Raw genomic sequence first — 26,343 nt, forward strand, 5'->3', positions numbered from 1 at the left:
CCTACAAGGACGCTTACCGACAATAAAGACAGATACAGGGAACAGAAAAGTGTAAGTAGTAAAACAAAACAATAAAACAAAAACACAACAAACAAAAACAAACAAAACAGGAACAGTGTATTTACAGATAAGCTGGAACAGATGGGTTTTAGTCTAGTTTTGGAGAGGGAGGAATCGAGGATGAGGCCCAGACTCTTGACCTGAGGGGAAGGAGACCAAGGAGTTGTCGATTGGTAGAGAGAAACTATTGATTTTGGATAGGGTGGATTGGGGCTACGAGAGGAGTTCGGTTTTATCACTGTTTAGTTTAAGGAAGTTTGAGGTGAACCAGTCTTTTATTCAAGTAAGCTTAGTAAGGGACAGGGGGGGAGCGAGGAGGTGGGTTTGCTGGATAAGTAGAGCTGGGTGTCATCTGCGTAACAATGAAAATGATGTTGAATTTAGGGAAGATATGCCAAGGGGAATAGGTAGGTGATGAAAAGAGGGGGCCAAGAACTGAACCTTGAGGGACCCAGTAGTAACAGGGGAAGGTGGGATGTGAAAGATTTGAGTTGAATAAACTGAGTGCGGTCGGAGAGATATGAGCGGAACCAGTCAAGAGGGTGTGAGAGATGCCGAGGGAAGAAAGTCTATTGAGGAGATGGAGTGAGAAATGGTATCAAGGCCGCACTGAGATTGAGGAGATGAGAATAGAGATGAAGAGGATTTTTATAAGGGCAGTTTCAGTACTATGAGGGGCAAAACCAGACTGGAAAGGTTCATAAAGACAGTTAAGGGTAGAAAACATGGAGTTGAACAGACACTATTTTTCAAATTTAGAATAAAGGAAGATTTGAGATAGGACAAAGATTATTGTAGTTGGTTGGATCTGAGCCAGGTTTTTTCAGAATGGGTGAGACAATGCTGTTTTTGAAAAGTGAGGGGACAATACCAAGGAGAGAGAAATGAATAATGGTAGTTATGAAGGAGTGAGGGAAGTGAGACAGGTTTGACCAGAGCTGTGGGAGGGGGTCAAGAGAACAGGTTGAGGACTTGATTACGAATGAGATCAAAATTTCGGAGGGGTGGGCAGTAAAAAGCAACAAATGACTGGCTATTGGGGAGGGCAAAGGTGGAGGGAAGCAAGGGGGTCAAATGTATTGCTGGTGAATGGAGTTGATTTTTTCATTAAAAAGACAACCAGTGAATTACAGTGTCAACTGATACATGTGAGAAGGCAGAAATCAGGGGGATTAAAGGTTTTATGGATTATGAAAAGAGAGACCTGGAGTTTCCTTCGTTGGAGCAGAGGAGGTCGAACAGTATTTGATTTGTTACGGCTATTGAGTTTGATTAAGAAGAAGATGAGATTTATACATTTTCTATGTGAATGGAGAGACCAGTTTTTTTATGAGGCGTTCAAGTTACAAATATAAAGAGTTTTAAGCCTTGAATTAAGCCAAGCAGCTGCGACATGAATAATGAAAACATTTGATTCAGCGTAAAAAACATTGGTGGGTGGTGAATTTGCGTTTCCTAGGATGGCAAAGGAATGTCTTGCCCTGCTTGCGCTCTAAATTGTCTAGTACTCATTTCCTTCGTTGGTTGATTTTTGATTTTAGGCACAACCAAATTGCCTCCATAGTATCTAGTATCGAAAATGGCTTGTCATTCAATACACAAATATATCAATACCTAAAGAAGAATCTTATCAGTATCAGTTAGCCAATAAGCATGCAGCAAGCTTCTACCGAGATCTAATAAGGCTGGTGATTGGCTGTCTACACATCGCAGTGGCATGCAGGAAGAACTAGGTTACACACAGACACACGGGTCTCGTGTTGTGAGAGAGGATTGACTATGTGTGTCACATCAGTCTAAAGGAACTGAGAAATAAAGAAATGATACTGTGATGTTGTCATTTCTTTTTTGGTAATGGTAGATATAATAGGGTTCACCATACTCTGGGAGTGCATTGCTTTCATGTTCAGTCATGATGTATCTGTTTTTCTGTCTCGTCCTCTGAAAACAGATTTAGTGTTGTTTGTTGAAGTGATGCTGGGGATGAACAGATTACATCTGCAAGTGCAGTCCTCACTTTTCCACTGGCCAACCTCCTCAGCTGAGATTCTACACCTAACTTATCTGCCATCAGCCACTTCTGCCTGTCACACAACCATGGGAGCATGTGATGTGGGGCCGTGCCGTTCAGCTATCGCCCTCGGGCACTGTGTGCTGCTCTGAACTCCAACTGAGCTTTAAATGTACAATTTCTAAAGATACCTTTTCCATAAAACACATTTTAATCCACCTATGATCCCCCCCCCCCTCCCCATATTTAGAAGATGTCACTTTAAAAAATATGAAACACAACCCCAAAAGAGGTCATATTACCGTTATCCTTCTTGCGTGTAAATATGTTTCCCAAAGTTGTAGACCCCACCCCCCTATAGTGGACGGTACTGTCTTTACCTTGCAGCACACAGCTCTGTTCTTTGTTACGTGTGATGTTTTGAATAGTTTACGTTTTGAACATACAGTAATTATTCAAAATAACACTAATTAAAGACATTGAAGTTGACGTTTTGACGCTAAAATTTTTATGGTGGAAGGTTAGAGAAGTATTTCTGATAGAGTCCAATCTTGTGTAGGTCCTTTGTCATCCAAGCCATTGAACTACGGCCATTGTTCACGCCTCTTGTGCAGGGAGAATAGAGAGAGACTAGGCTAGCTATCAGTCCCTGCTGCCTGTCAAAAGGACTGGAGGACTGCTGTCCACTATCAGTCTGGAGCCTGATACTTATGGTTGGTTTAGGGCTGTGGGTGGAAAATGACTTACATTACAATGGTACATTTACTTGTGACAGAGCGTATGTAATGTACAAATATATGATATATTGTATACAGTAATTTATACATTGTTTAGAAAACACTACCAATATAAAGTCGTTCAATTAATCCACCTCAACTAGGTGCAAAAATATGTAACAATAATAAAAATCCAACAATGTGATTTCCTTAATGATGTAACCTGCATATAGAGAAGGCTATTTTATGAATGTTTTTTTGATATGTTGGTTCTTTGTTGTACATCCACTTTATATATACTGTATCTAAACATATCTGTGGTCAAGCTCAGTGCCTCGCTGTGTTGCATTAACTGTGAAACTTTCTCTTTGTCCCTCACATTTTCCGGTTGTCCATGCTGTATGGGGGGCGTGCTGGCGCTGGATATTAGTCCATGATGGTGGGGCGTGCTGGCGCTGTATATTAGTCCATGATGGTGGGGCGTGCTGGTGCTGGATATTAGTCCATGATGGTGGGGCGTGCTGATGCTGGATACTAGTCCATGATGGTGGGGCGTGCTGGTGCTGGATATTAGTCCATGATGGTGGGGCGTGCTGGCGCTGGATATTAACAAGTTCTTAAAACCTCAGCCCTCCACAACAGCAATAGGCCTCATATCCTGAGCAATAAAGTCAACAATTCCTTCCGTGATATTATTTTTTGCGTTTGGATGATAGAGGCTTAACACCCAGCGGGCTGGGGGGGTCTGGGGGGTCTGGGGGGGTCTAGGGAACGCTATCGTGGTTGCGGGTGGGTGCGCCAGTAGTTATAAAACGATTATCAGACTATGAAATATGCCAACTCTGATAAATTCATATAGCCTACTCAAAACAGACGGCAACCTAACGCAGACAGGTTAGCTCACCGTTTTAGGTGATACGCCATGTTTGTAGTCCAGCTGCGATATGCAAACTGTTGCTTGCAACTTTGCATTCCACTTTTTCCGTTATCTATTTTGTAAAATGCTGCCACACTGGGGATGTCTTCGACATGGTCGAGGAGGACTGACTGGAAACACTCACATTAATAAATATTCGCAAACACTAAACCAAGGCTTTCTAGTTCTTTCTTCAATCTGTCCCCAGTGGGTCGGGCTAATCAACAAAGTGAAACAGGGATAAACCGAAATAGATTGAAATGAGCTTTCCATTTTAGCCATCAAAATCAAAAGCAGAAATTCACAATTCCCCCAGTATTCCTTTCTCTGCTTTCTACCGCAGGTAGCAGCAGCTAAAGGCTTAGCTTACCTGTAGCCTGCAGCTTGACTTTCCTAGCCACCATGACCATTGCCGGATTCTGAGATAAAACAACACAACTGGAAAATCCTCCTGCTTCCTTGAAGTCACCGGGAGGCAACCTCTTGCCTTCCCTGTGAGTTATTAAAAAAAATAACAACAAAAAAACAGCGAACGGTAAAGCATGTGGGCTCCAACGGGACTTCATAGAGCCTTCAGTGCATTTTGTTAACTATGCTGCACTCATTGCATTTTAATTTTGAGAAACCCAAACTCTTGTTTTTTGGATTTTACATGTAAGTCAAGTGGCTGCTGTAATCCCGGCAATAGGGATAATTAGGTACTCAATCTATTTATTACAGCACAGGCCAAAAGTTTGGACCCCCTCGCATTCAATGCGTTTCTTTATTTTCATGACTATTTACATTGTATATATCACTGGAGGCATCAAAAACTATGAATGAACACGTGGAATTATGTACTTAACAAAAAGGGGAAATAACTGAAAACATTCATATATTCTAGTTTTCTCAGATGACCCCCCCCTTGCTTTTTTGATAGCGCTGCAACCCTTAGTGTCTCTCAATGAGCTTCATGAGGTAGTCACCTGAAATGGTTTCCCTTCACAGTGGGCTTGTCAGGGTTAGTTAGTGGAGTTTCTTGCTTATTAATGGAGTTGGGACCATCAGTTGTGTTGTGCAGAAGTCACACATCAACACAAGTCATACACTGCTACCCAGGCGCCCCAAACCGTTAAAGTTTAAAAGGCTCTTAGTCTTACCTCTCACCACCTTCAGGTCTATTAGGTTGCCTAGTACATTTTAACTGAAGTAAAAGATGATCACAATGCTAATTATCTCCTTCCTCATTCACAGATGCATTGGGTTTGTGAGTTCCCTGATGTCAGCACCTCAGGGGTTGGGAGAGCCTGCAAAATCAAAACCAAAACCCAATACACAGTTGAAGCTTCCAACTAGCACCTACATCTACGACCACCCTCATGTTCCTGCAGAGCACCAAATAGCTCATTCTAAAAACACTATTGTAGAGCTTATTGCCAACATGGAGAGCGTAGCAGTGGACAACCTAATAGACTTTGACCTGCCCTCAGAGGCCACAGCTCTAAGCAAAGATGGAGGCCAACACCAAGGCCATACAGACATTTTCTCTCCAGAGCAGGTGCCGTCCTTGGGAGTCCACCAGCAACCCTTACTGCCAGAGCCACTACACCAAATAAGCCCAGCACTCACACCAAGAAAAGGAGACAATGACAGCGATGCTACGAGTCAGCGGACAGCGACAACGACATGGACCGCCCTCTCATATGGGGAGCTGAGGAGGTCGTCCTCTTCGTCCACTCACAGTGGAGAGACGCCGACGCTGAGGTGGTGGAGAGGAGGCAGTTCATGAAGGCTATGTGGAGAAGTGTTTTCACGGAAAGTAAGGAAGAACGTTTTTTTTTTTTATATTGAGTATATGGACTGTATGGTACTTAAAAGAATCATTATATCAGTGAAAAGCGACATGATTGACAAATGAAAGCCAGTTTGGACAGCGTAATAATTGAAAGATGCTATAGTCACTTTGTTCAATTTGTAACATTCTCTTTTACAGAAGAAATGGCCCATTATTTCAATAAACAAAGCATAGCAAGTGCTAGCAGAATACTAGACACTAGTAGTAGATTAGTAATAAGCATCAGTGATTCATTTTGTAAATAATACGAAACATTTCAGATAATGGAGGAATATCTGTCAAAATATAAATTACAAAAGTATAAATTAAAAAGAAAACATTGGTACTGTTTACACATCAAATGTATACATTTTATTTACTTATTTATTTACTCAAAAAAATCCCTACTTAAAAGAGAAAAAAAAATGTTTGCAAATGTATATGTATATCAGTGAAATAATTGTCAATTCACTGATTAGTCACTTGACAGAAGGTAGCCTGTGTAGCCGGCTGTCGCTGCTCCTGAGGCTAGCACCAGGTCAAGGAACCAGGACAGAGGAGAAGAATGTGTGGGAAGGATTCTCACTGTCCGGGTTTTTACCTAACTGTCCACTGTGAGCCGTCCAATAGAGAGACAAGAACTTCGCAGAATAAAAAGAGCTTAAAGCAAACTTGCTAATCAAGTTAAGATTATTTTTAGTGTTTCTGATCAATCTATCTAATGGTTGGGAAAAAAAACACAATGTATTTGGTCTGCTGCATCGATTTGATACTTAAGAAATACATAAAAAAACCTGTTCATTCTAGACACAGTGGTGTGAAAAGTGTTGCCCCTTCCTCATTCCTGTCCTTTGCATGTTTGTCACACTTAAGTGTTTCGGAAACATCAAACCAATTAAACCAATAGTCAAGGACAACACAAGTAAACACAAAATCAATTTGTAAATGAAGGTGTTTATTATTAAGGTGAAAAAAAATCCAACCTCATGGCCCTGTGTGAAAAAGGTGATTGCCCCCCTTGTTAAAACATACTATACCTGGGGTTGTCCACACCTGAGTCATTTCTCTAGCCACACCCAGGCCTGATTATTGCCACACCTGTTCACAATCAAGGCATCACTTAAATAGGAGCTGCTTGACACAGTAAGGCCACCAGAAGATCTTAAAAGCACACTCATGCCGAGACCCAAAGAAATTCAGGAACAATTGAGAAAGAAAGTAATGAGATCTATCAGTCTGGAAAGGGTTATGAAGCCATTTCCAAAGCTTTGGGAATCCAGCGAACCACAGGTGAGACCATTATCCACAAATGGCGAAAGCATGGAACAGTGGTGAACCTTCCTAGTGGCCGGCCGCGCCAAAATTACCCAAGAGCGCAGCGACGACTCATCCAATAGGTCACAAAGACCCCACAAACACGTCCAAAGAACTGCAGGCCTCACTTGCCTCAGTTAATGTCAGCGTTCAATGCCTCCACCATCAGGAAAAGATGGGCAAAAATGGCCTGCATGGCAGAGTTCCAAGGAGGAAAACACTGCTGAGCCAAAAAACATCAAAGCTGTCTCAATTTCTCCACAACACATCTTGATGATCCCCAAGACTTTGGGAACAACATTCTGTGGACCGATAGACAAAAGTGGAACTCTTTGAGGTGTGTCCAAGTATATCTGGCGTAGAAGGAACACTGCATTCATAAAAGAAATTATCCAACAGTAAAATATGTGGTGGTAGTTGATGGTCTGGGTGTTGTTGCTGCTTCAGACTGGAAGACTTGCCGTGATAAAAGGACAAATAATTCTGCTGTCTACCAAGAGATCCTGAGGAGAAGTCCGACCATCTGTTCGTGTACTCAGCTGAAACAAACTTGGGTTCTGAGCAGGACAATGATCCTAAACACCAGCCTAAGTCCACCACCGAATGGTGAAGAAAAACAAAATGAAGACTTTTGAGTGGCCTAGCCAAAGTCCTGACTGAATCCATTTGAGTTTATGTGTAGGACCTTAAAAAGGCCGTTCTGCTCGAAAACCCTCTACTGTAACTGAATTAGGACAATTCTGCAAAGATGAGTGGGCCAAAATTCCTCCAGGACGCTGTAAAAGCCTCATTGGACGTTTATCGCAAACGCTTGGTTGCAGTTGTTGCTGCTAAGGGGGGCCCAACCAGTTTTAGTTTAGGGGGCAACACTGTTTCACACAGCCATGATTGTGGATTTTTTTCACCTGTTAATAGAAACACCTTCATTACAAATTGCATTTGTGTTTTCTTGTTGTTTCTTGACTTATTGTATATTGGTTTGATGTTCCGAAACACTTAAGTTGTGACAAACATGCAAGGAACAGGAAATAAGGAAGGGGGCAAACACTTTTTCACACCACTGTTAGACTGTGATTCTAGTCGGACCAGGGGTTGGTGCATAGAACAACACATGTGGATCACCCCACAGCCCCCCAGTGGCGGCTGCAGTATGATCATCAATCCGGCCCGTCCTTGAAAAAAAAATCAAAGTACACCTCAAATACATTTTTCCCAAACATGATTTTTTGTCATTTTAGGTAGTTCTTATCTTGCTGAAGTGGTTCAATGTTTTTGTGATACGTTCTGGTTGTTACCAGTTATTTGATGCTATAAAAACAGTGAACTGTGATTGACTGGCGATTCGTCGGGCAGGTGTATGACCAAGACTCACCCGCGGCCGACTCTGGCTCAACATACAAGATGGCAGCACCTGCATGCTGGATGTTGTGGCTTCACTTTTAACACCGAGGAAGTGGGGACATGTTGTCCATGTTTAAATACAGTCTGGCGTTTTGGTTCCTACCCACTGCAGCATTAACGATTGAAAGTACTCTATAGTTCCCCTGTTTTACCATTTTCATAATCATATAATTTGCAGATGGAATAGCTACATTCAGAAGAGCATTCAGATTATACTGAAATGTGCAGGTCATTGAAATGATGATCAGAAATATGCCCGGCGTGGTGAATGTACACACAATAAAGAGCCCGTTGTATGGCTGGAAGGCCAGCAGCAGATTATGGGTCAGGGAAGGTGCCCCCACTACATCAGCTCATCTCAGAGAGTGCTGAGGGAAGGTTTATAGGTGTCTGCCCTGTCCTCGGTCTGTCCTTCTGTCTGTCCCATTCTTGAATTGCTTCAATTTGGACACATGGTCACAAGCGTTATTGGCCACACTCAAGAATTTCTATGCTAAATTATGACACATTTTATACAAATGTCAATAGATGAAACAATGAACTGATGACATTTAAAAATCAAAGGTCAAAGTCAACTTTACTGTTACATCATAATCTTCTGCAAAATTGCATTTTCTAACTGTACTATTGTACATTCAGCTGGTCAGATACTGATTCCATGACACTAATCTTGGATGACCACCATGAAACTGGATTTATAGATCTTCAATTCAATTCAATCAATCATTTATTTATGTATCAAATCACAAACAAGATTATCTCAAGACACTTTACAGATAGAGCAGGTCTAGACCACACCCAGAATCACAAGGACCCACAGTTTAGTTAGTTTCCTCAAGAAGCAACGGTCCACAGTGGAATGAAAAGCTCCTTTAGGCAGAAACCTCGGACAGACCCAGGCCTCTTGGAGGCGGTGTCTGACGACCGGTTGGGATTAGAACTCTTCTGTGCGGCTTTGTGAAAGCCCAATTTGTCAAAAAAATAAACTTAATAACAATATTTATTAAACTTGTTCAAAGTCGTCACTACATATATAGTAAGTATGGACAGAGATGGAAACTGCAGCTACTGCACTGGTTGGCAGAGCATTACAATTGTAATTCCAGTTTGTTGATGGAGTGATTTTTATGTCACACTTTTTCCTTCTTCCTGACTGTGTGTCGCCAGCAATTTCTCCTGCTTAGGCTGTCTATTCACTTATACTCCGATAACACTGCTCCATGTTGTCACCCGAATAACTTGGAACATTCACTCAGTCAGAGATTAGTATGACTCACCAGCAACGTCCCATGGGGACATCAGTCCAACCGATGCAGGAATATTTGCAAAATCAAATGTGAGCAGGGTGAATGTTTTAAAGGGTGCTTCTAAATTCAGGGTACCTTTGTGTTCCAATAATACCTTTTATTGTATAACACCTTTTAAAAACAATAGTTTACAAAGTGGCTTGACAGAGGAAACAAAAGCACATACAATCAATAGATTAAACAACGTCAAATCATACACATACCCATAAATGTAAACATAGTAATGGGAAAAAGGATGTTGTGTAAGTGGGGCCAGAAAAACTCCATTGTTACCTGCCCAGTCTTGCACATTCACTTTTCTTTTCCTTTGCTTTGCCATATCTACTATATAGTAGTTTGGGGGAGGATGCATGGAATGACTCACCCATCCTTTACAATTTATCCCAAGTGGCATGAAAACTGCGTCTGCTAGGTCACCAGTTTGGTTCTTGAGTCCATTACTCTTGTAAAGAAATGTTGTTCTGTGGTTCTTAAAGGAATAGTTGTGACCATTGATGAAGTGTGCTTCTTATGAGAGATAATGAGGAGATTGATGCTACTGTCCTGTCTGTAATATATTCTAATATGAAGCTACCACCAGCAGCCGGTTAGCTTGCGCAAATCAGTAGAATGGGGAAAAATCATCAAATCATCATCTACCTTTCAAAAAATATTGAAAACTACTTTGAAAAGTCTCCTGGATTAACAGCTTGAGTTATCTTGGTGAAATGGAAACAACGTGCCACTGCAGAGTTACACATTTTGACATTGCTAACAATAAGAATATTATTATAACTATTAATTAAATAAAGGAAAGCTACATTTTGCGTCCCAAGTCCAGTCTTATACATAGATCTATCCTATCATTTTTGATCATTTCTATCAATCCTTAGAAACAGATCAATGACACATGTTGGATTCTTTCTGTTTAGCTGTCAGATACTGACATTTTCTGGGTCAGCTCTCAATGGAACACATTTCATTTCTCTGCATAGTAAAATCAGAGAAATGAATACATCATTACTTAATAAAAACCAGCAGTGAACATGTTTACATAGTGCTGTATTGAGTTATTGGACCATGTTTTCACGGAGGACTTTGACCAGGAAGAGAAGGCCGTTTTGGAGAGTCGTGCAGTGGAGAGAATGGCAAAGGCAGGGAGTGGTTTGCCAAATCGTCAGCGCACAGGTGAATACGGGGAAATGATGTAATGGTAACTAATCAGACTTCATACATGGCCTTTTAAGGAAAAACAGTACTGCAATATCCAAATGCATTGGCCAAGGAATTACACGTTGTTGTTGACCCCCCATACATACATTTAGTCACACATTGAGTGAAAACATGCCTACAGAATGCGGGAAATCAAACCCAAATATCTCTATCACGTAAGTGTAGTTGTTGGGTCTTTACACCAAGATATCCTGAACAAGTTTCTAACTCTGTAACTGTCGTACGTTTTCACAGCGCTGCCACTCCAAATGGTTGAGTGAAAGCCACCTTCTACAGACTGGTGCAGTCTTTGCAGTGTACTGTTGAGTGAGTCTATACTGTTACTTTATTGACACCAACATAGTGTAACTGTCTAGTCCCATTTGATTGTGAATGATAAGGCCCGGTGATCATTATAAAGTTTGTAATGTCAGTTTTGCCCATGAAAATACAAAAATCCTCAATACCAACAAACTAATACGTCGAGGGAATAGTTATGGGTCGGTGTGGATTCATACTCATTGATGCTCTGTGGTAGTTTATCTAGCAGCAGGACAGTGTATGTGGGATAGAGTCAAAGTTAACTACAGTGTGTGTGGGTTCCATTGTATAGGAACTTGCCAGTGCACACTGTAGCTTATTTATGTCTTTTTAATAGTTTTTGATCAACAATTGAGTTCTGTGCACCGAGAAATTGAATGCATTAGACTTTGGAAAGACTTATTAGGATAAATCAATTGTGGGTTGTGTCTTTTCATAGGATTTGGCTGACAATAAGAAAACATAATCACCTGCTTGTCCTTTAGTGAAAATGTCCAGTAAATGACATAATTCTAACTTTGAAGACATGACAGATCATCTCTAAAGAAATGGTGTGTTCCCAGATTTTCTCATAGGGATGACTACAGCACCAGCCAAAACCTCATGACTATGTTGTCTTCCATACTACTACAGTGGTAAGGGCTCTTCAACCTCTCTGTTGTCTTTCAGCTCTGTATCTGGCATGTGGTCACGCTGCAGCTGGCGGGCTAGTTAGCTAGCTTGCGATTCCGATGAAATGAATTGAAATGATCAGATGAAATGAGATAAAAACAAAACAAGAAGAGCCTTCTGTGTGTGTCCTCTTAATGTCTGCTTGCTTTCCTCACTTGGTGTTTTCTTCTCATGACGGATTCTATTTACGTCCATTGAAAAACTAGGCCGCTAAACGTCGGCCCATCTTTGACCGAAGGCTTATCGTCTCCCTGATGGGTCGGGGCCCTTAGAGGCTTCTCTTTCAAGTTCTCAGAGTTGCTGCTGCCTTTGATTGGACACATTTAAAGGCAATGTTGTAATGTAACCAAATATTACGTACTGTACTAAGTAGAATTTTAACGTATCTGTACTTTACTTTGTTATTTATTCTGAAAACGTTTCCTTTTACTCTAACTAAATAAAATGTATATTTTACTCCACTACATTTCACCAAGCATCTGCGCTACTCGTTACTTGTGTTGGAGTGAAAGACTCTTTCTCACAAAAATCAAATCTGTTTCTGTTTTTGCTTAAGGGATGCCAGACTTGATGTTTAAGAAAGTGTGAAAACCCTGAATATCATGCTTCCTAAAGGAAGCCACAAAACAGTGAAGTGCACTAATTCATAATGACTTTTGATACTTAGGTACAGTAAAATATCGATACTTTAAGACTGTTCTCAAGTAATATTCTAAAGGGATACTTTCACTCTACCAAAGTCATTTTTGGTGAGATACTTGTACTTGTACTAACAGTTATGCTTTCAAGTACTTATACAAGACTGTTTAAAGGGCAACCAGAGCTCGTAATTGCAAAAGAAAAAGCGTTAGACACAAAGAGGCAAAAGAAAAATAAAATATCTGTCATCATTGGTGATTCAGAGTGTGGTTTCTTCTGCAGCAACACCACAAACACAGGTGGCTTTGTCGGTTGCATGACGGTAGTGTTTGTGCAAAACAGGAAGCTTGAGTGATAATGTCGTGCCGTGGCACAGTATATGCTTCAACTTCCGTCTGCAGTCAGGTCTGCTGTAACCTGTTTTTATAACACATAAAGTAAACATACTATTGGCAATTTGCACAGTGGTGAACAAAAGGTCTGCTTGCAAACCCCAAACTACAAATAAAACCAAACGAAGATAATGTGTGCTGTTTACATTATTTGTCTTGCACGGGCGAGACGTCTCATTGATTCCTCCAAAGCTGATGGACTAATGTTTTCATTTCTATTTCCCAGAGGCACTTTTATGTGCACCTGAGATACCTTCCATTAGAGGCTAAAACAGCGCGTACGTTCGTTAAAGGTGATGTCTGTCTGAGACATGGGACTTTAATTGTCAAATCAAGTCACGGTTATGTCAAGTCAATTGAGTCTTTAGTTAGCAAGTCTCTAAGGTAACACCCACAGATGCAGTTCCTCAAGGATTCCCTGGCCACATTATGTTTAACATTAAAACATGATTTAAAATTAAATCTACAACAATTATATCTTTGTATTCTATGCAAACACAGTATGTATAAAGGCTTCACGCCACCCCACAATTATTGTAGGCACGGTTTATATGCACACCTAATTTTATACAATACATGTTATATGGGGTCCCTGCCTCTCTCTCTCAGGTAAGGGGTCCTGTAAAAATAGTTCAGACTCCTGCTGTACACGTTTGTCAGCTGACCGGTGTGACGCCTTGGACCAAGGACACCACAGGGACATTGAAAGACAGGTTGATGTTTAAACACATTTGCTTGTGGGGCTTAAAAACATGTAAAAAAGCTTCAGTGATGCCATGACTTTGACCTCTCTGCTCCATGTCTTGCTCAGGGAAGTCCAGCCATCTCCTCAGAGCTGCTGGTCGTGGCGGTCCTCCAGCCTGGTCTGGACTGTACATCACAAGGCAACTCCTGGCTTTCTGTGAGGAAGGATCCGCTGAGCGCCTCCTCAAAACCACATCTAAAACGGACGTCATCGGTCTTCTTGAGGCCTAGAGAGCAAGCTAAGGGGCTCATGGCTCCCAAGGACTGACGTGAGCAGATACAGCTCCTCGAATTGTTGATTTACCCGTTGTATATACATAGTTGTTTTATAACCCATTCTCATTTCTAGGGATGGGAAGCCCGGTTGAGACAAAGCCCAAATCACCAGGTATGATGTACCAAACATACAGCAAACACAGCTTTTTTGTCTCCTGCTAAACTTCTCTGTTATGTTTCAAATGGAGTTAGATATGATTGAGGTGAACAAGTGCTGTCATGTGTTCCCTCCACCCAGGTTCTGAGCGGCTCCAGAGCAAAATGAAAGGAGAGAAGGTGTACCTGTACAACCACCTGAAGCAGCAGCCCTTGGTAAATGAAGGAACTCTGGCCATGTAGAACAATACAGGAGCTCTGAGCTTCACCGTGTACTGTCCTAAATCACAAGCTCATTATGTGTGTGCTCATATTTATTATTAATTATTATTTATTTAGCTAGAAAAACGGAGTGATGACAGAGCTGGATGCCTCACTATGTTCCCACGAGTTGCTGCTGTAACTTTGCATTTTGTTGTGGTGGACACGCTAAACAACCCACTGTAAAACACGCTGTTACCGTTAAAGTCCTGCATTGAAAATGTTACTTGTAAAAGTATGTATATCGTCAGGAAAATGTACTTTAAAGTAAAGTACTCAATGCAGAAGAATCGTCTCATTTTAGAAAGTGGAAACGATCCAAACACGTTCTGTCAAGTGTTTAATCGTCCAAACATCTGAGCTCGGCCTTGTAGCCCTTATAGTTCTAGAATTAGGTAGGTTCATTTCTAATAAAACATCCGATTTAAAAACTACCACGCTTAGTGTGCAGAATATTAATCGTAAGTAACTAAGCTGCAGATGAATGTAGTGGTAACTAAAACTAGTAACTAAACTGTCATGAATGGAGTGAGTAACTAAAGTAACTAGTAACTAAAGGGGTCAGACTGTATTTCTCTTCCATCAGATTTGTCCGCGGACCCCACTGAGCCATGTTGGGAGCCAGTGAAGTGGACTGTGCTCTGATGAATGTTCTAGAAAGGCCTGGCCTCATTAAGCATGCATCAGAGCTTTGGAGGATGAAGCATGTTGCAGCTCATTGGGCCATCTGCCTTCATGTTTTGCCTGGGACTGAGACTGGATTGTGGCTCTATAATGTGTATCCTTCTCTCTGCAGGCACACTCTCAGATTTTGGAACGCAGCGTTTTTTGATGCGTCCACTGTGTAGAGGACGAAAAGGATCACCAACCACGAGGTCAGACTGGATGGAATAAGAGAAAAATAAAGATCAAATATATATTAATACAAATTTTGTGGGGTAAAACAGTATCTTTTAAAACATAAGTGGGTTGTTGTTCCATTGTCACTGTATCTGTCAGATCAAATGATATGGAGAGATCCTGTAGTGATGCCAGTGATGTTCAGTATGCTAGCGGTAAACCATACTGCTGATAATCTCCTGAGGCCCCACACCTCCTCTTCTCTTCTCTTCTCTTCTTTCCTGTGTACTAGTCTTTGTTCTCCCTCTTTCTGCATGTTGACTTAACCCTTTTCTCCTGTGCCTGCGCCGAGCAGGGGAACGCAATAGAAGAAAAGACGAGAGTCTGTCCCCCTATTTGTCCACTGCCCTGAAGAAGGAAAAAAACTGAGTTGAACTAAGAGAGAAAGTACATTTGAATCCAGGCAGGAGGTGCAGAAGGGCAGAGGCCTTTGTATCACAAATCGTGTCAGTGTTGGCCCAGAAGGTTGTTCAGCGCGGGGGCAAGTGTCTTTTTTTCCAAGGGCCCCGTTGGACCAGTTTTAGACCGATGGCGGCATTAATGGAGAGCATAGGTACAATCATGAAGGCCCATTGTAGCGGTTGTTTTGAAGTAAGGGTTAAATCTGAAGGGGAGGGAGGCTAGCTAAAACGAGTTCCGTTGCCCTGTCTGGTGAGAAGAGATGGGGGGGCATTGCTTACGTGGCGCACTGGTTGTTCCTGCTAACTGGTGATGGTTTGTGGTGTGTGTGAGGGAAAGTTTACTTGCAGATAAGAAGGAAAATTAATTTAAACAATTATTGGGCATCGAGGATACACACGATGTGTTTGTTGAGAAATGGCAAATTGAAACGTAACTGTTTTCTAAGAACATGTAAAACTGTAAAAGTTAAAGCAGTACCAAGGTATTGCGAGTCGGAATACAATAAATGCTATAAAAAATAAATGAAATTCAAACACAATATCAAAATAAAAGTAAAATTCAATCATTGAATTTCATTTAAAGGGGCTGTACTCAATATTCACAAGATTAATATAGCAGCAAACAGTGGAGAAATAGTGTAGAGCCAGAGATTGGTGTTGGGTCTTTGTTTTGTCCTGGTCATGGCCGACAAAAAACGAGGTATTTATTATTATTTATTATGTACTGGAGAAGGGTCAGTGAGAGCGCTGTGGAGGCAGTCCCAGCCCACTGTGGTTTCTAGATAGATAGATAGATAGATAGATAGATAGTATAGATAGGAATATAGATAGAACACAAATGCCAGGTGCTAGTGTAAATTTGAAAAGTACATTAAAATATGACACTGAAAAAGGAGTTTGACAGCAGTTATATATAGTAATAATAATATTACATTGCATAACAGTTATTGCACCTTTTTATAAATACTGTGTTGCAGTATCACAGTCCAGTATGAGTACAGCCACTCAAAGAAAGAATAGGAACACGAAGTGTTAATTAGCTAATTAATTGTGTTTGTATTAATACTTTGGCTTGAGTTTATTAATGCTCAGCATTAACATTTCTTTTTACATTTGAAATAAAACATGGATAAGTCTATGATTAATGCGGTGCACACTTCAAGACCCATAGTTGCCAAGGTGGATAGATCAGCTATGAGCTCGATGGGTGTGAGACTGAATGGATGTGGAACAGAAGAAGCATCTGTACAGGAAAGGATTAGTGCCACATGTGAAAAATGTATTTGTATTTTCTGTCAGAATGACATGTTTGCTGAAGATGTGGAGTCGCCCGGGTCCGAGTGGCAGTTTGTCCGCTGCGCTGCAGTGGGAGCGGTGATAGGATAGTCTCAATGGTAAAATGACACGAGACTAGTGGGAGACTGGTTGTGTAATGAAGAACAGATCTAATCTGCTTAATCACAGCAGGCGGAGGATGTCCCCATCACTGAATTAGAAATGGGAAGTGGTTTGCTTGTAATTATGATCGATTACTGTTGGTCCTGTATTGGATATAGTTTTTTTTCAAAAGTTGTACTCATCTCTGTTTAGTTGTAGGGATGGGTATTGTTCACAAAATACCAATACTGGGACTTGTTACCGTTCCTTACATCATTTTTTTTAAACAAAATAAATTACAACATACACATTACAGCACAAATCTTTTTATGTATTTTCCAGCTCCTGCTACGTGAGCCGTCTCTGTGTAACGTCGAGTTTTGTCTGCACTGTTTCTATAGTGTAATGTCAGACAGCCAATCACAGACATTATAGATCTTGATGGAAGCATACTGCATGCCGATTGGCTCACTGATGCGATGAATTGTGCTTTAGGGTTTGAAGTTGCGTATGGAAGTGACTAGGCATTTTTTTGATCTCATTACATGCGTCAATTTGGTAGGTGCCAAAAAGGAATTCAGTAGGCCTACCAGCTCTATGTCTACGAGGTATTCACTGGTTTCTTTACAATATGTCTGTGCTTTTTACATCCTTCTTCATTTGGCTTCTTCTTGGCATGTCGTTGGTGGTTGTCTAATGCCCATTCCATGCATGGCGGCACTGCTATACTCTGCTCGACTTTCTATTAAATAGGATGTGATTCCCTAGGTATTCTGATGCTGCTATCTAAAATGTTGTGCTATCTTTGACAAGTAAAGCATCACACCCACTGCTAATATCTGAATGTGTTAAGAACCTTGTTATAATGTCTTTCTAGAGCAGGAGACGCAGACAGTCTGAAGTGTTCTCTGCCTGCATGTTCACACCTTTAATCTCCTCTCCCTCCATCTGCATGGTTCCTTGCTGACTCTTTTTCCACGGTGGATGGACTGCAGGGTATTCTGCACATGCCATTTGGACATGTGGGTTATGTATGCGCCAATACCTACCAACATACTATAGCTCAGGGATGTCCAACTCAGTGTCCCCAAGGGCCACACTGAGAGATGAGAATCACATCAGGGCCATGACATGTAGAGTTTATTTTCTCAGAAATATCTTTTCACTAGGGTAAAAGGGAAGCAACAACAAGGTTATTTGTTGGTGAATTAAAGTATTATTATCTAAGAGTTTAAAAAGGGAAACAGAATGGCAGGTGCGCTAAAAAGAAAAGAGGGCCTGAGAATGTTGGTTAAAACAAAAAGGAAGACTCTGTTCAAAATATGAGTTTAAAGCCTGAAATATACTTTAGCGTAAAATCTAGGTCTTACGTACCCACTGCTGTACGTACGCGGCCGCTCCCTGGTAGTCTTACCTACAACAGATTTAACAAGGCTTTAAACAGACATTTAAAGTAACTACATGTAACTTCTAATATTTTCTGATGATCATAAACGACCTGTAACAGCAAACGGACTAACGGGACAAGAATGCTATTTTGATATTGTTTTGTATTAAGTGCCTCGCATCGGGTCCCATTTCCCCTTTCATGAATATGTGTTTGTGACTTAGGCCTGGCATAGCATGTCGTAATGTTCAGGATGAAGACAACTTCTCAGTCACGTCTGACCTGTCCCTCAGGAATTAGTGACAGAATAAAAATAAAGTAGTAAATCTGTAAAGTAACATCCTCTCGTTACCCAGTTTATTTGACAAGCCTCATGGTCTTAGTAGTGTTGGTGAATCCATGCATGGAAAAAACTGTTTTCCACTGGTGGATGATATGATGATTATTGTTTTGTTTTATCTTTGCTGGTGGCTGTGTTCATGTGATTCTTATGTTTTATGTGTAATGGAATGTCAGTTTTGCATCCTATTACAAATGAGCAGTTACAGGGATGGCGATGTCATGGTTTATTTTTTATTTGAATAATATAGAGCGAGTTTGTATCTTAAAAGCTCACAGACTTCTGAAAAGTTGAAGGTTCCAATACCACCAGTTTTAAGTTAATGTGAAACCAGATCTCTCTGTGGTATCACTGTGAAGAGTCAGCATGGCATTGACAGCTGGTATTTTTTGACACCCACCCTGGTCTGTTCTGTAGAGACACTGAGGTTACACACTGCAGAGACTTTGGAAGTTAAAGACTGTCCGACTGTGTCTGTGCTGCAGGGAGAAAGTGGGTGTCATATGACCCAGGAGGAGGAGGGACGACAGCTCCAAAATCGTAGAACATCGCCTTCGGCAGCTCGGGTGAGGAAGCTGCCACGTTGTTTCTGTGTACTAAAACAATGGAAAAAAGCACATGAGCTGAACTCTCTACTCTCTACGTCTGTCGTGCTGCTGCTCCGCACGTGCGTCCCGTCCAGATGCTAAGGGAGGTGTTTGCGTTGGAATCTGACGCTGAGAGACGCCTCCAAAGTGTCAGTATTCACACCGTTGGCTGAGGAGTTTCCACCTGGTGCGCAGCGAGGCTTTTGTGGTTAAACAAGTTACTGGCCCAACTCAGAGGTGGATAGTGTACGAATGTCTAAGTAACTATTACTCAGATGAATGTTACTTAAGTACAAGTAAAATACAAAATCTCTCAAGTAAAACGTAGCTCATGTAAACTACTCAGTTACCTAGTTACTATTAGTTTATAAAGGAACACCTTACCATTACTAATTAAAGTGCAAAAAAAATAAAACATGTAGACAAAAGGTATAAAAACATTAGGGGGAAAGTATAATGTGTCATCTTTCCATGAGTTCAACTTCCCGCACGAATTTCCCAGGGTTTGGCTTTCAGCCTGTCGCTCCACTGGTTTCCGACCTTCTCCCGCCCCCCCCGTGGTTTTGAGCGCTGCTCGTCCTTCCTGTTATTCACTGTAGTAGTCTCTGGCACGTGAGTTGTTTCTTGCATTTTTTTTTACATTTATTTTTTACTCAGTAACAGATTAAAATGTAGTGAAGTACAAATACTTCAAACGAAAAGACATAGTGTGTTAGTTCCTGTCTCCCCATGGGAACTTCAAGTAACGACAAACAAAACGGTCGATGATACAAAGCCTTCCGTGATCACACACACAAAGAGGTCATTATCTCACTCGAGTTTCTGCGTGGGAAAGTCGCCGGACGCCACGATCCTGGGAACGTGTCGACTGAGACATACAAGAGAGAGTTGTGTGGAGCTGAGATGTTTTAATTCGTTTGTGCAACTCATTTGGTCAAGGCCTTGATGGAATAAACATATATTAATATCAATGTACGCTCTAACAGCTTTGGGTAAAAGTAAAATTACAGACTTTTAGAAACTACTCAATTGCCGTAACGGGCAGTAATATTTGTTACATTCCACCCCTGGTCCCAATTATATAAATAATATATGTCCTAATTTAACAACATTTTGGGAAGCAAGTAGTTTTAAAATCAGCTTCTAAAAACTAAATAGCTGTCTTTAGAGGGGAGTGTTAGAAAGGCGCTGTTAAATAAAATGTATTATTATTATTATTATTATTATTGTATTTTCTTAAAGGTTGATGGAGATATTGAATGGGGAAAAATGAAAAAAAAAGTGGAGCAGTTAAAAAAGGTCACTGACAGCTCTATGACAGCACGGAAAGGTCAAAGTAAGAAAAAAAGGCACTTAAGCAATCTGTTCAACACTATTAAAATTACAACCTCGACCTAGCATGTCAAATACTGTTTCCCCACCCCCCCATGTCCTTCTATTGTGGCTTTTCAACTCAGTTAGTCCTGCATGTGGGAAGGCTGTGCCTACGGCCAGACAGGAGCAACTGAAATGCCTGTGACAGAGGGTGATTACAATCTGCTAAGACTGACTTTGCCTTCTTAAAAACTCTTGCTTTAAATGCATTAGACAGATTGTTCAGAGTAGTACTAGCAAACTCCCTACACACTTTCACAGACAAAGGTAAAAGTAAGAAGTGATTCAATTAACAAGAAAACACTCTCCTGGGTGAAAGGATGCTATAAGAGCAAGGAGGAACTTCTCCTCCAGATAACACCAAAAAACAATCTATAGCCTATCTGTCTGTATCTGTCTATCTGTAACTGGAGCCCGGTAATATTTTGTCAGCTTAGGCCTTTCCTTAACTGGCGAATTGGAACTGGCTATTAAAGATCGCGAGGCCAGATAAGTAGTGAGTTCAAAGTGTAGTATGGGGATTTGTGATTAATCTTGACATCATGACTGTAATAGCTTTAGGCAACATGCTTTTTTACTGTTTTAATGGGTGCGTAGTGTTGACTATATATATATAGTTATAATGTGCTAATTATGTACGGTTTTATATGGGACTATGTGTTGTCTGCCATCTGCTTGTGTACCTGTTATTCTACTCAGTATGGAGCAACCTTCCACCTGACTCATTTCATAGCCCAATGCACTGCTTATCAGGCGATATCCTCAAATGCAACAGCTCTGTTCTAAAATATGATAAGTAGAAATTAAATGGCTAAATATGTGATATTAGTCATTAGCCTTTCAATAAAAAAATGACTGAAATATAAATATTAGGATTTAAATGTATCTCGATACAATAAACAAAACGCTTTGTTTCTTTATTCAGTTGGTATACGCATTTGTCAATATAATATAATAATATATATATATATATGTGTGTATACGACTTGGACAGGGACACAGCTCGGCTCACGTTTCCTGGAACGTCTCGAGCGAACAGGAAGACCCCACGGACGGCCCTCGGTCTGTCAGAGAAGTCATAAGCTACGACGCATTAAAACATTAAAACAACCATAGGAGGCAAAATATCACAGGAACAACTCTCCCTGCGCTGTGACCCCACTACCATTCAAACAAGTGCAAAATGGCGTTAACGCGGCGTAGAACAGTACGTGTCCAATGTGCGATGTGACATTTCACGAGACGCCAACATAACAGAAGCAACAGCTGTAGCTACGTACGTGAAATGTCCCGTGCTGGCAGGAGACAAGCAGGAGACAAGCAGGAGACAGGAGGACTGCTGCTGCTGTTTGTGTCCCAGACTCGACTGTGGTCTTAGGGAAGAGGAGCGCAGGCGCAAAGAGAGGCGGACACGACGAGGGGGGAACCTCGTGACGTCGACAAGCAGCACAGCCAATGAGCAGTGGAGCTGCGTTGGATCTACATCAATATTACCGGATGTTTCCAAAACAATAAAAGCATGGTGGTTCAGTTTGGAGCTCGAGTAACAACCTAGTTTTACCTATAGTCTATGGTAATAACAAATTCTAATTTAATATGTACTCCCTCCACTTCCTTTCATTTTAAAAGGCTGGAATAATTAATTCCAAAACAAAACGGAGGGTAACCTGGGACTAGATTTGTTGATTTCTTTCATGACAGACACAGAATAATGTTCAGAATAATGGTATTCTGTATAGCACATGATGATGTAGGTAAGCAAATATATTTCTCAATGAATTTCAACAGTTTGCACATCCTTTGAATATTTTTACATAGTGCCTGAACTTTATATTAATCTACCCAGTGGAGGTGGGCTAGGTGGCTAGAGGCTCTGAGCCACAAAAACGCATCTGCTCAAGATCTTGGGGTGTTGGAGAGCCAGACTGCATCCTGGGGGGTGTTCAGGGGGTTGTCAGAAGATCTAGATCTGAGCTGACAAGACAGGATCGGGTGTGGGAGCAAGAAACTCCTGAAGAAGGCTCTCTGTCAGGGAGACGTCCCTGTTCACTGCCCCGTCACCCGGAGATGTCCTGGCCTAAAGGGGGGTGGTCCCCAGCTGATGACCTTGTAGCTAACCAAAGCAGACGCCGGTGGAGGTGTAGCAGGCCTAGTGCCATGCAGAAAGAACAACTACTTTAATATGGAAAACCACTTGAATTTCCAAAATTATGGAAAATGTTGCTCTCACTCATTAACCTACATCATTTTGTGCTCTGAAAAATCATTTAAAACTGCATCTTCAGACCATGCCAGCCGAGTGTTTTGACAAAAGACACATTTTGTTTCTTTTCAATGAAAGGCTTCCTTTAATAACAGCTTTTTTACACCGATCAGAGATCAGTTTCCAGGTTCAGCTGCTGCCGCCGCCAGCTGTTCCAGCTTCAGAGGGAGGGTGACAGTAAAGAAATGGACCCTGTCCTCCTTCAGTTTCTGTCTCACTGTTTGCGTCAGGCCCAGTTCCATGTACTCCTGCTTCTGCTTGTCATACTGAGGCCAAGTGACAAGCTCTGGAGCGTTGGGAGAGCTGAAAACCAAATGATAAAACATGCCAGCTTCAGACATTAGGGCGGCCTATGCAGCAAAGAATATCATCAACAAACATGTCTACTACTCATTCTGTATGGTAGTTTGTTTATGCATGCTTGTACCTTTGAAAAACCACATACAAATAATGTAAAGCTTCTATTTCATCTATTTCTTTTGATTCAGCCTACTGTATTTTTTCTTGAATTGTATCAATTCATCTTCAAAATATTATTCTGCTTTATAAACTATTTAGAAATATATGCACATTCTGCTGAATATTGTCATCTTGATCTGCTGTATCACAGTACATTTTCAAAGTCTGACCTGCAACATGTTCTGTACCAGTAAGTATCACCTTTAAATCAAGTTGCCTCTCTGTTCAGTGTGCCACTTTTATTTATTTAATTAGTATTTTTTAATCTAATTAGACTTTAAGAATTGACTTCTTTGCTGAACAAGCTGTAAAGACAAGTTGTAAAGTCAACACTGCCACATCAAATCAGATGAAACATCCAGCAGACACAGAGCAACACTAGCGTTCAGTTGGAGTGCTAAGAGAGACTGAAGGGGCGGCTGTGGCTCAGTGGTAGAACGGTCGTCTGCCAATCGGAAGGTTGGGGGTTCAATCCTTCTGCAGTCCCGTGTCGAAGTGTCCTTGGGCAAGACACTGAACCCCAGGTTGTCCTCGGTGCTGTGAATGTGTGTGATTGTTTACCTGATGGCCTTGGCCACCGTGTGTGAATGTTTTTATGATGTTAAAGTGCTTTTCTAGTTGTTAAGACTAGAAAAGTGCTATATAAATACAGCACTTTTACATTTAAATAAAACATTAAAGTTGTGACTATGAAACCAAAAAAATAAGCTTGAGAATGGCAAAAAGTTCCGCAGAGCTGAGTGGAACAGCAGAGTCAATAAAATTCTCTGATAATTCTCTGTGGGATGGCCCCTATAGGCAACTCCTTTTTTCTGTTGATATCCAAATATTGATCAATGCTGCTTTAAAGATACTGTTATTCTCAGTGCTTACTCACCCGGTGCGGGCAAAACTGCTCCAGTACGCCATCATGTTGCTGCAAACTCTTTCATCCTCCTTGGTAATGTTGCCTGAAGATGGAACAGGAGGAGTTTAATCACAATAGCAATATGGTCCCATTCATTCCTTCATTTAATGCACCAAGTTCCAGAAGTTGGGAAGTTGGGGTGAAGCGGTCATGGGTTAAGGGTGAAGGGATCATGGGTTAGGGGTGAAGGGATCATGGGTTAGGGGTGAAGGGATCGTGGGTTAGGGGTGAAAGGATAGGGTTAGGTTTAGGGTTAGGGGATCATGGGTTAGGGGTGAAGCGGTCATGGGTTAGGGGTGAAGTGGTCATGGTTAGGGGTGAAGGGATCATGGGTTAGGGGTGAAGTGGTCATGGGTTAGGGGTGAAGCGGTCATGGGTTAGGGGTGAAGTGGTCATGGGTTAGGGGTGAAGCGGTCATGCCTGATATTCAAATGAGCCCTTACAAAGTTTGTAATGAGAAAAGACAGGAGAGCCATCTAATCTACACCCACCTATAGGGTTATTAGGAACACCATACTAAGACTGTGTTTGTTGATTCAACAAGGTGCTGAAAGCATTCTTTAGAAATGTTGGCCCATGTTGAGAGGATAGCATCTTGCAGATGATGGAGATTTGTGGGATGCACATCCAGGGCACGAAGCTCCCGTTCCACCACATCCCAAAGATGCTCTATTGGGGTGAGATCTGGTGACTGTGGGGGCCATTTTAGTCCACTGAAATCATTGTCATGTTCAAGAAACCAATTTGAAATGATTGGAGCTTTGTGACATGGTGCATTATCCTGTCCAATTATCAACTGTCCAATTTTGGTGAGCTCTTCCAAATTGTAGCCTATTTTTCCTATTTGTAGTGGAGATGAGTGGTACCCGGGGGGGGTCTTCTGCTGTTGTAGCCCATCCGCCTCAAGGTTGTGCGTGTTGTGGCTTCACAAAAGCTTTGCTGCACCTCGGTTGTAACGAGTGGTTATTTCAGTCAAAGTTGCTCTTCTATCAGCTTGAATCAGTCGCCCATTCTCCTCTGACTCCTTGCATCAACAAGGCATTCCCCCCCCCCCCCCCCCCCCAGGACTGCCGTAACTGGATGTTTTTCCCTTTTCACACCATTCTTTGTAAACCCTAGAAATGGTTGTGGGTGTAAATCCCAGTAACTGAGCAGATTGTGAAATACTCAGACCGGCCCGTCTGGCTCCAACTACCACGCCACGCTCCAAATGTCTTAAATCCCCTTTCTTTCCCATTCTGACATTCAGTTTGGAGTCCAGGAGATGGTCTGGACCAGGACCACACCCCTAAATGCATTGAAGCAACTGCCATGTGATTGGTTGATTAGATAATTGCATTAATAAGAAATTGAACAGGTGTTCCTAATTATCCTTTAGGTGAGTGTATATCTCTATATATATTTATTATGTAGAGATGCAAAGATTAATTGATTAGCTGTTAACCATTCAATTAATTGCCAACTATTTTAAGAATCCATTAATCGGTTTGATTAATTCTTTATGAAAAATTAAATCTGCATCTTAAATTTGGATATGTTGTAGTTTCTCTGGGACAATTAACTGAATATATCTTTGTGTTGAGACAAAGTAAGACATTTGAGAACATCTTTTTGGGCTTTGGAAAACACTGGTCAACTTTTTTTTCTCATTTACTAGCATTTTGTAGACCAAAAAACTAAAACAGCTTGAATCAACAATGAAACTTTTCTTTAGTTGCAGCTCAAATATAATGGGTAGACATTACATACAACATACCTATGATTCGTATATGTCCATTCCAGAAACATGCACCAAACATGAAGCCGACATCATCTGCATGATCTGCCTTCACAAAGCTGGGTCTGCTGTGTTTGTGTATCTCAGCAATGTATACAAACTCATACACGTAAACTGGAACACCCGCATCTAAATACACCAAGGTGATAAAAGACAAGAGGTGTATGCTTAGGGTGACATAAAGGTCAAAGATCATGAGTAATTAGCAAATCATTGCAGGGCATGATCGGCACTGTGGCTCAGGTGGTAGAGCAGACGTCTGCCAATAAATGAAACAGACCTTCATTAATATAAAAAAGTTCCCTCTAAAGCTTTTTTGCCTTGAACCTGCATTCTATCTCATTCTCAGCATGGGTTGACTCTACTGTTTGCAAAAAGAAGTCTGTTTATGGGGAAAATCACCCTTTTTCTCACTTGAATTATAACCTCAATGAACATTTG

At 41.3% G+C, this 26,343-nt stretch overlaps 3 protein-coding genes across 5 annotated transcripts in view; 1 reads left to right on the plus strand and 2 right to left on the minus strand.

Annotated features, from left to right (window-relative positions):
* LOC116693433 (uncharacterized protein KIAA0513-like) overlaps positions 1-26,343 on the minus strand; it is a 453,101-nt gene that overhangs the window by 31,255 nt on the left and 395,503 nt on the right. The window contains exon 1 of one of the 2 annotated variants that reach the window (XM_032522421.1): positions 21,777-21,914. The exons of the other annotated variant lie outside the window; for it this stretch is intronic. The gene's annotated coding sequence lies outside the window, so the exon portion shown is untranslated. Of the gene's footprint in view, positions 1-21,776; positions 21,915-26,343 lie in introns of those variants that run through there. 2 annotated transcript variants of the gene reach the window in all.
* LOC116693434 (uncharacterized protein KIAA0513-like) overlaps positions 1-26,343 on the plus strand; it is a 453,088-nt gene that overhangs the window by 3,072 nt on the left and 423,673 nt on the right. The gene's annotated exons all lie outside the window — the stretch shown is intronic.
* Positions 10,945-26,343, minus strand: part of LOC116693408 (carboxylesterase 5A-like) — a 25,872-nt gene continuing 10,473 nt past the window's right edge. Inside the window, exons 11-16 of one of the 2 annotated variants that reach the window (XM_032522357.1) lie at positions 25,882-26,031; positions 24,096-24,168; positions 22,864-23,062; positions 18,183-18,188; positions 17,058-17,062; positions 10,945-10,959 (exon numbers count right to left, since the gene is read on the minus strand). In XM_032522357.1, the coding sequence (XP_032378248.1) occupies positions 22,876-23,062; positions 24,096-24,168; positions 25,882-26,031 (410 nt within the window). In that variant the 3' untranslated portion in view covers positions 10,945-10,959; positions 17,058-17,062; positions 18,183-18,188; positions 22,864-22,875. Of the gene's footprint in view, positions 10,960-17,057; positions 17,063-18,182; positions 18,189-22,863; positions 23,063-24,095; positions 24,169-25,881; positions 26,032-26,343 lie in introns of those variants that run through there. The other variant, XM_032522358.1, reaches the window with a different exon arrangement.

The sequence above is a fragment of the Etheostoma spectabile genome, chromosome 8 (genome assembly GCF_008692095.1).
Source record: "Etheostoma spectabile isolate EspeVRDwgs_2016 chromosome 8, UIUC_Espe_1.0, whole genome shotgun sequence".
NCBI lineage: Eukaryota > Metazoa > Chordata > Actinopteri > Perciformes > Percidae > Etheostoma > Etheostoma spectabile.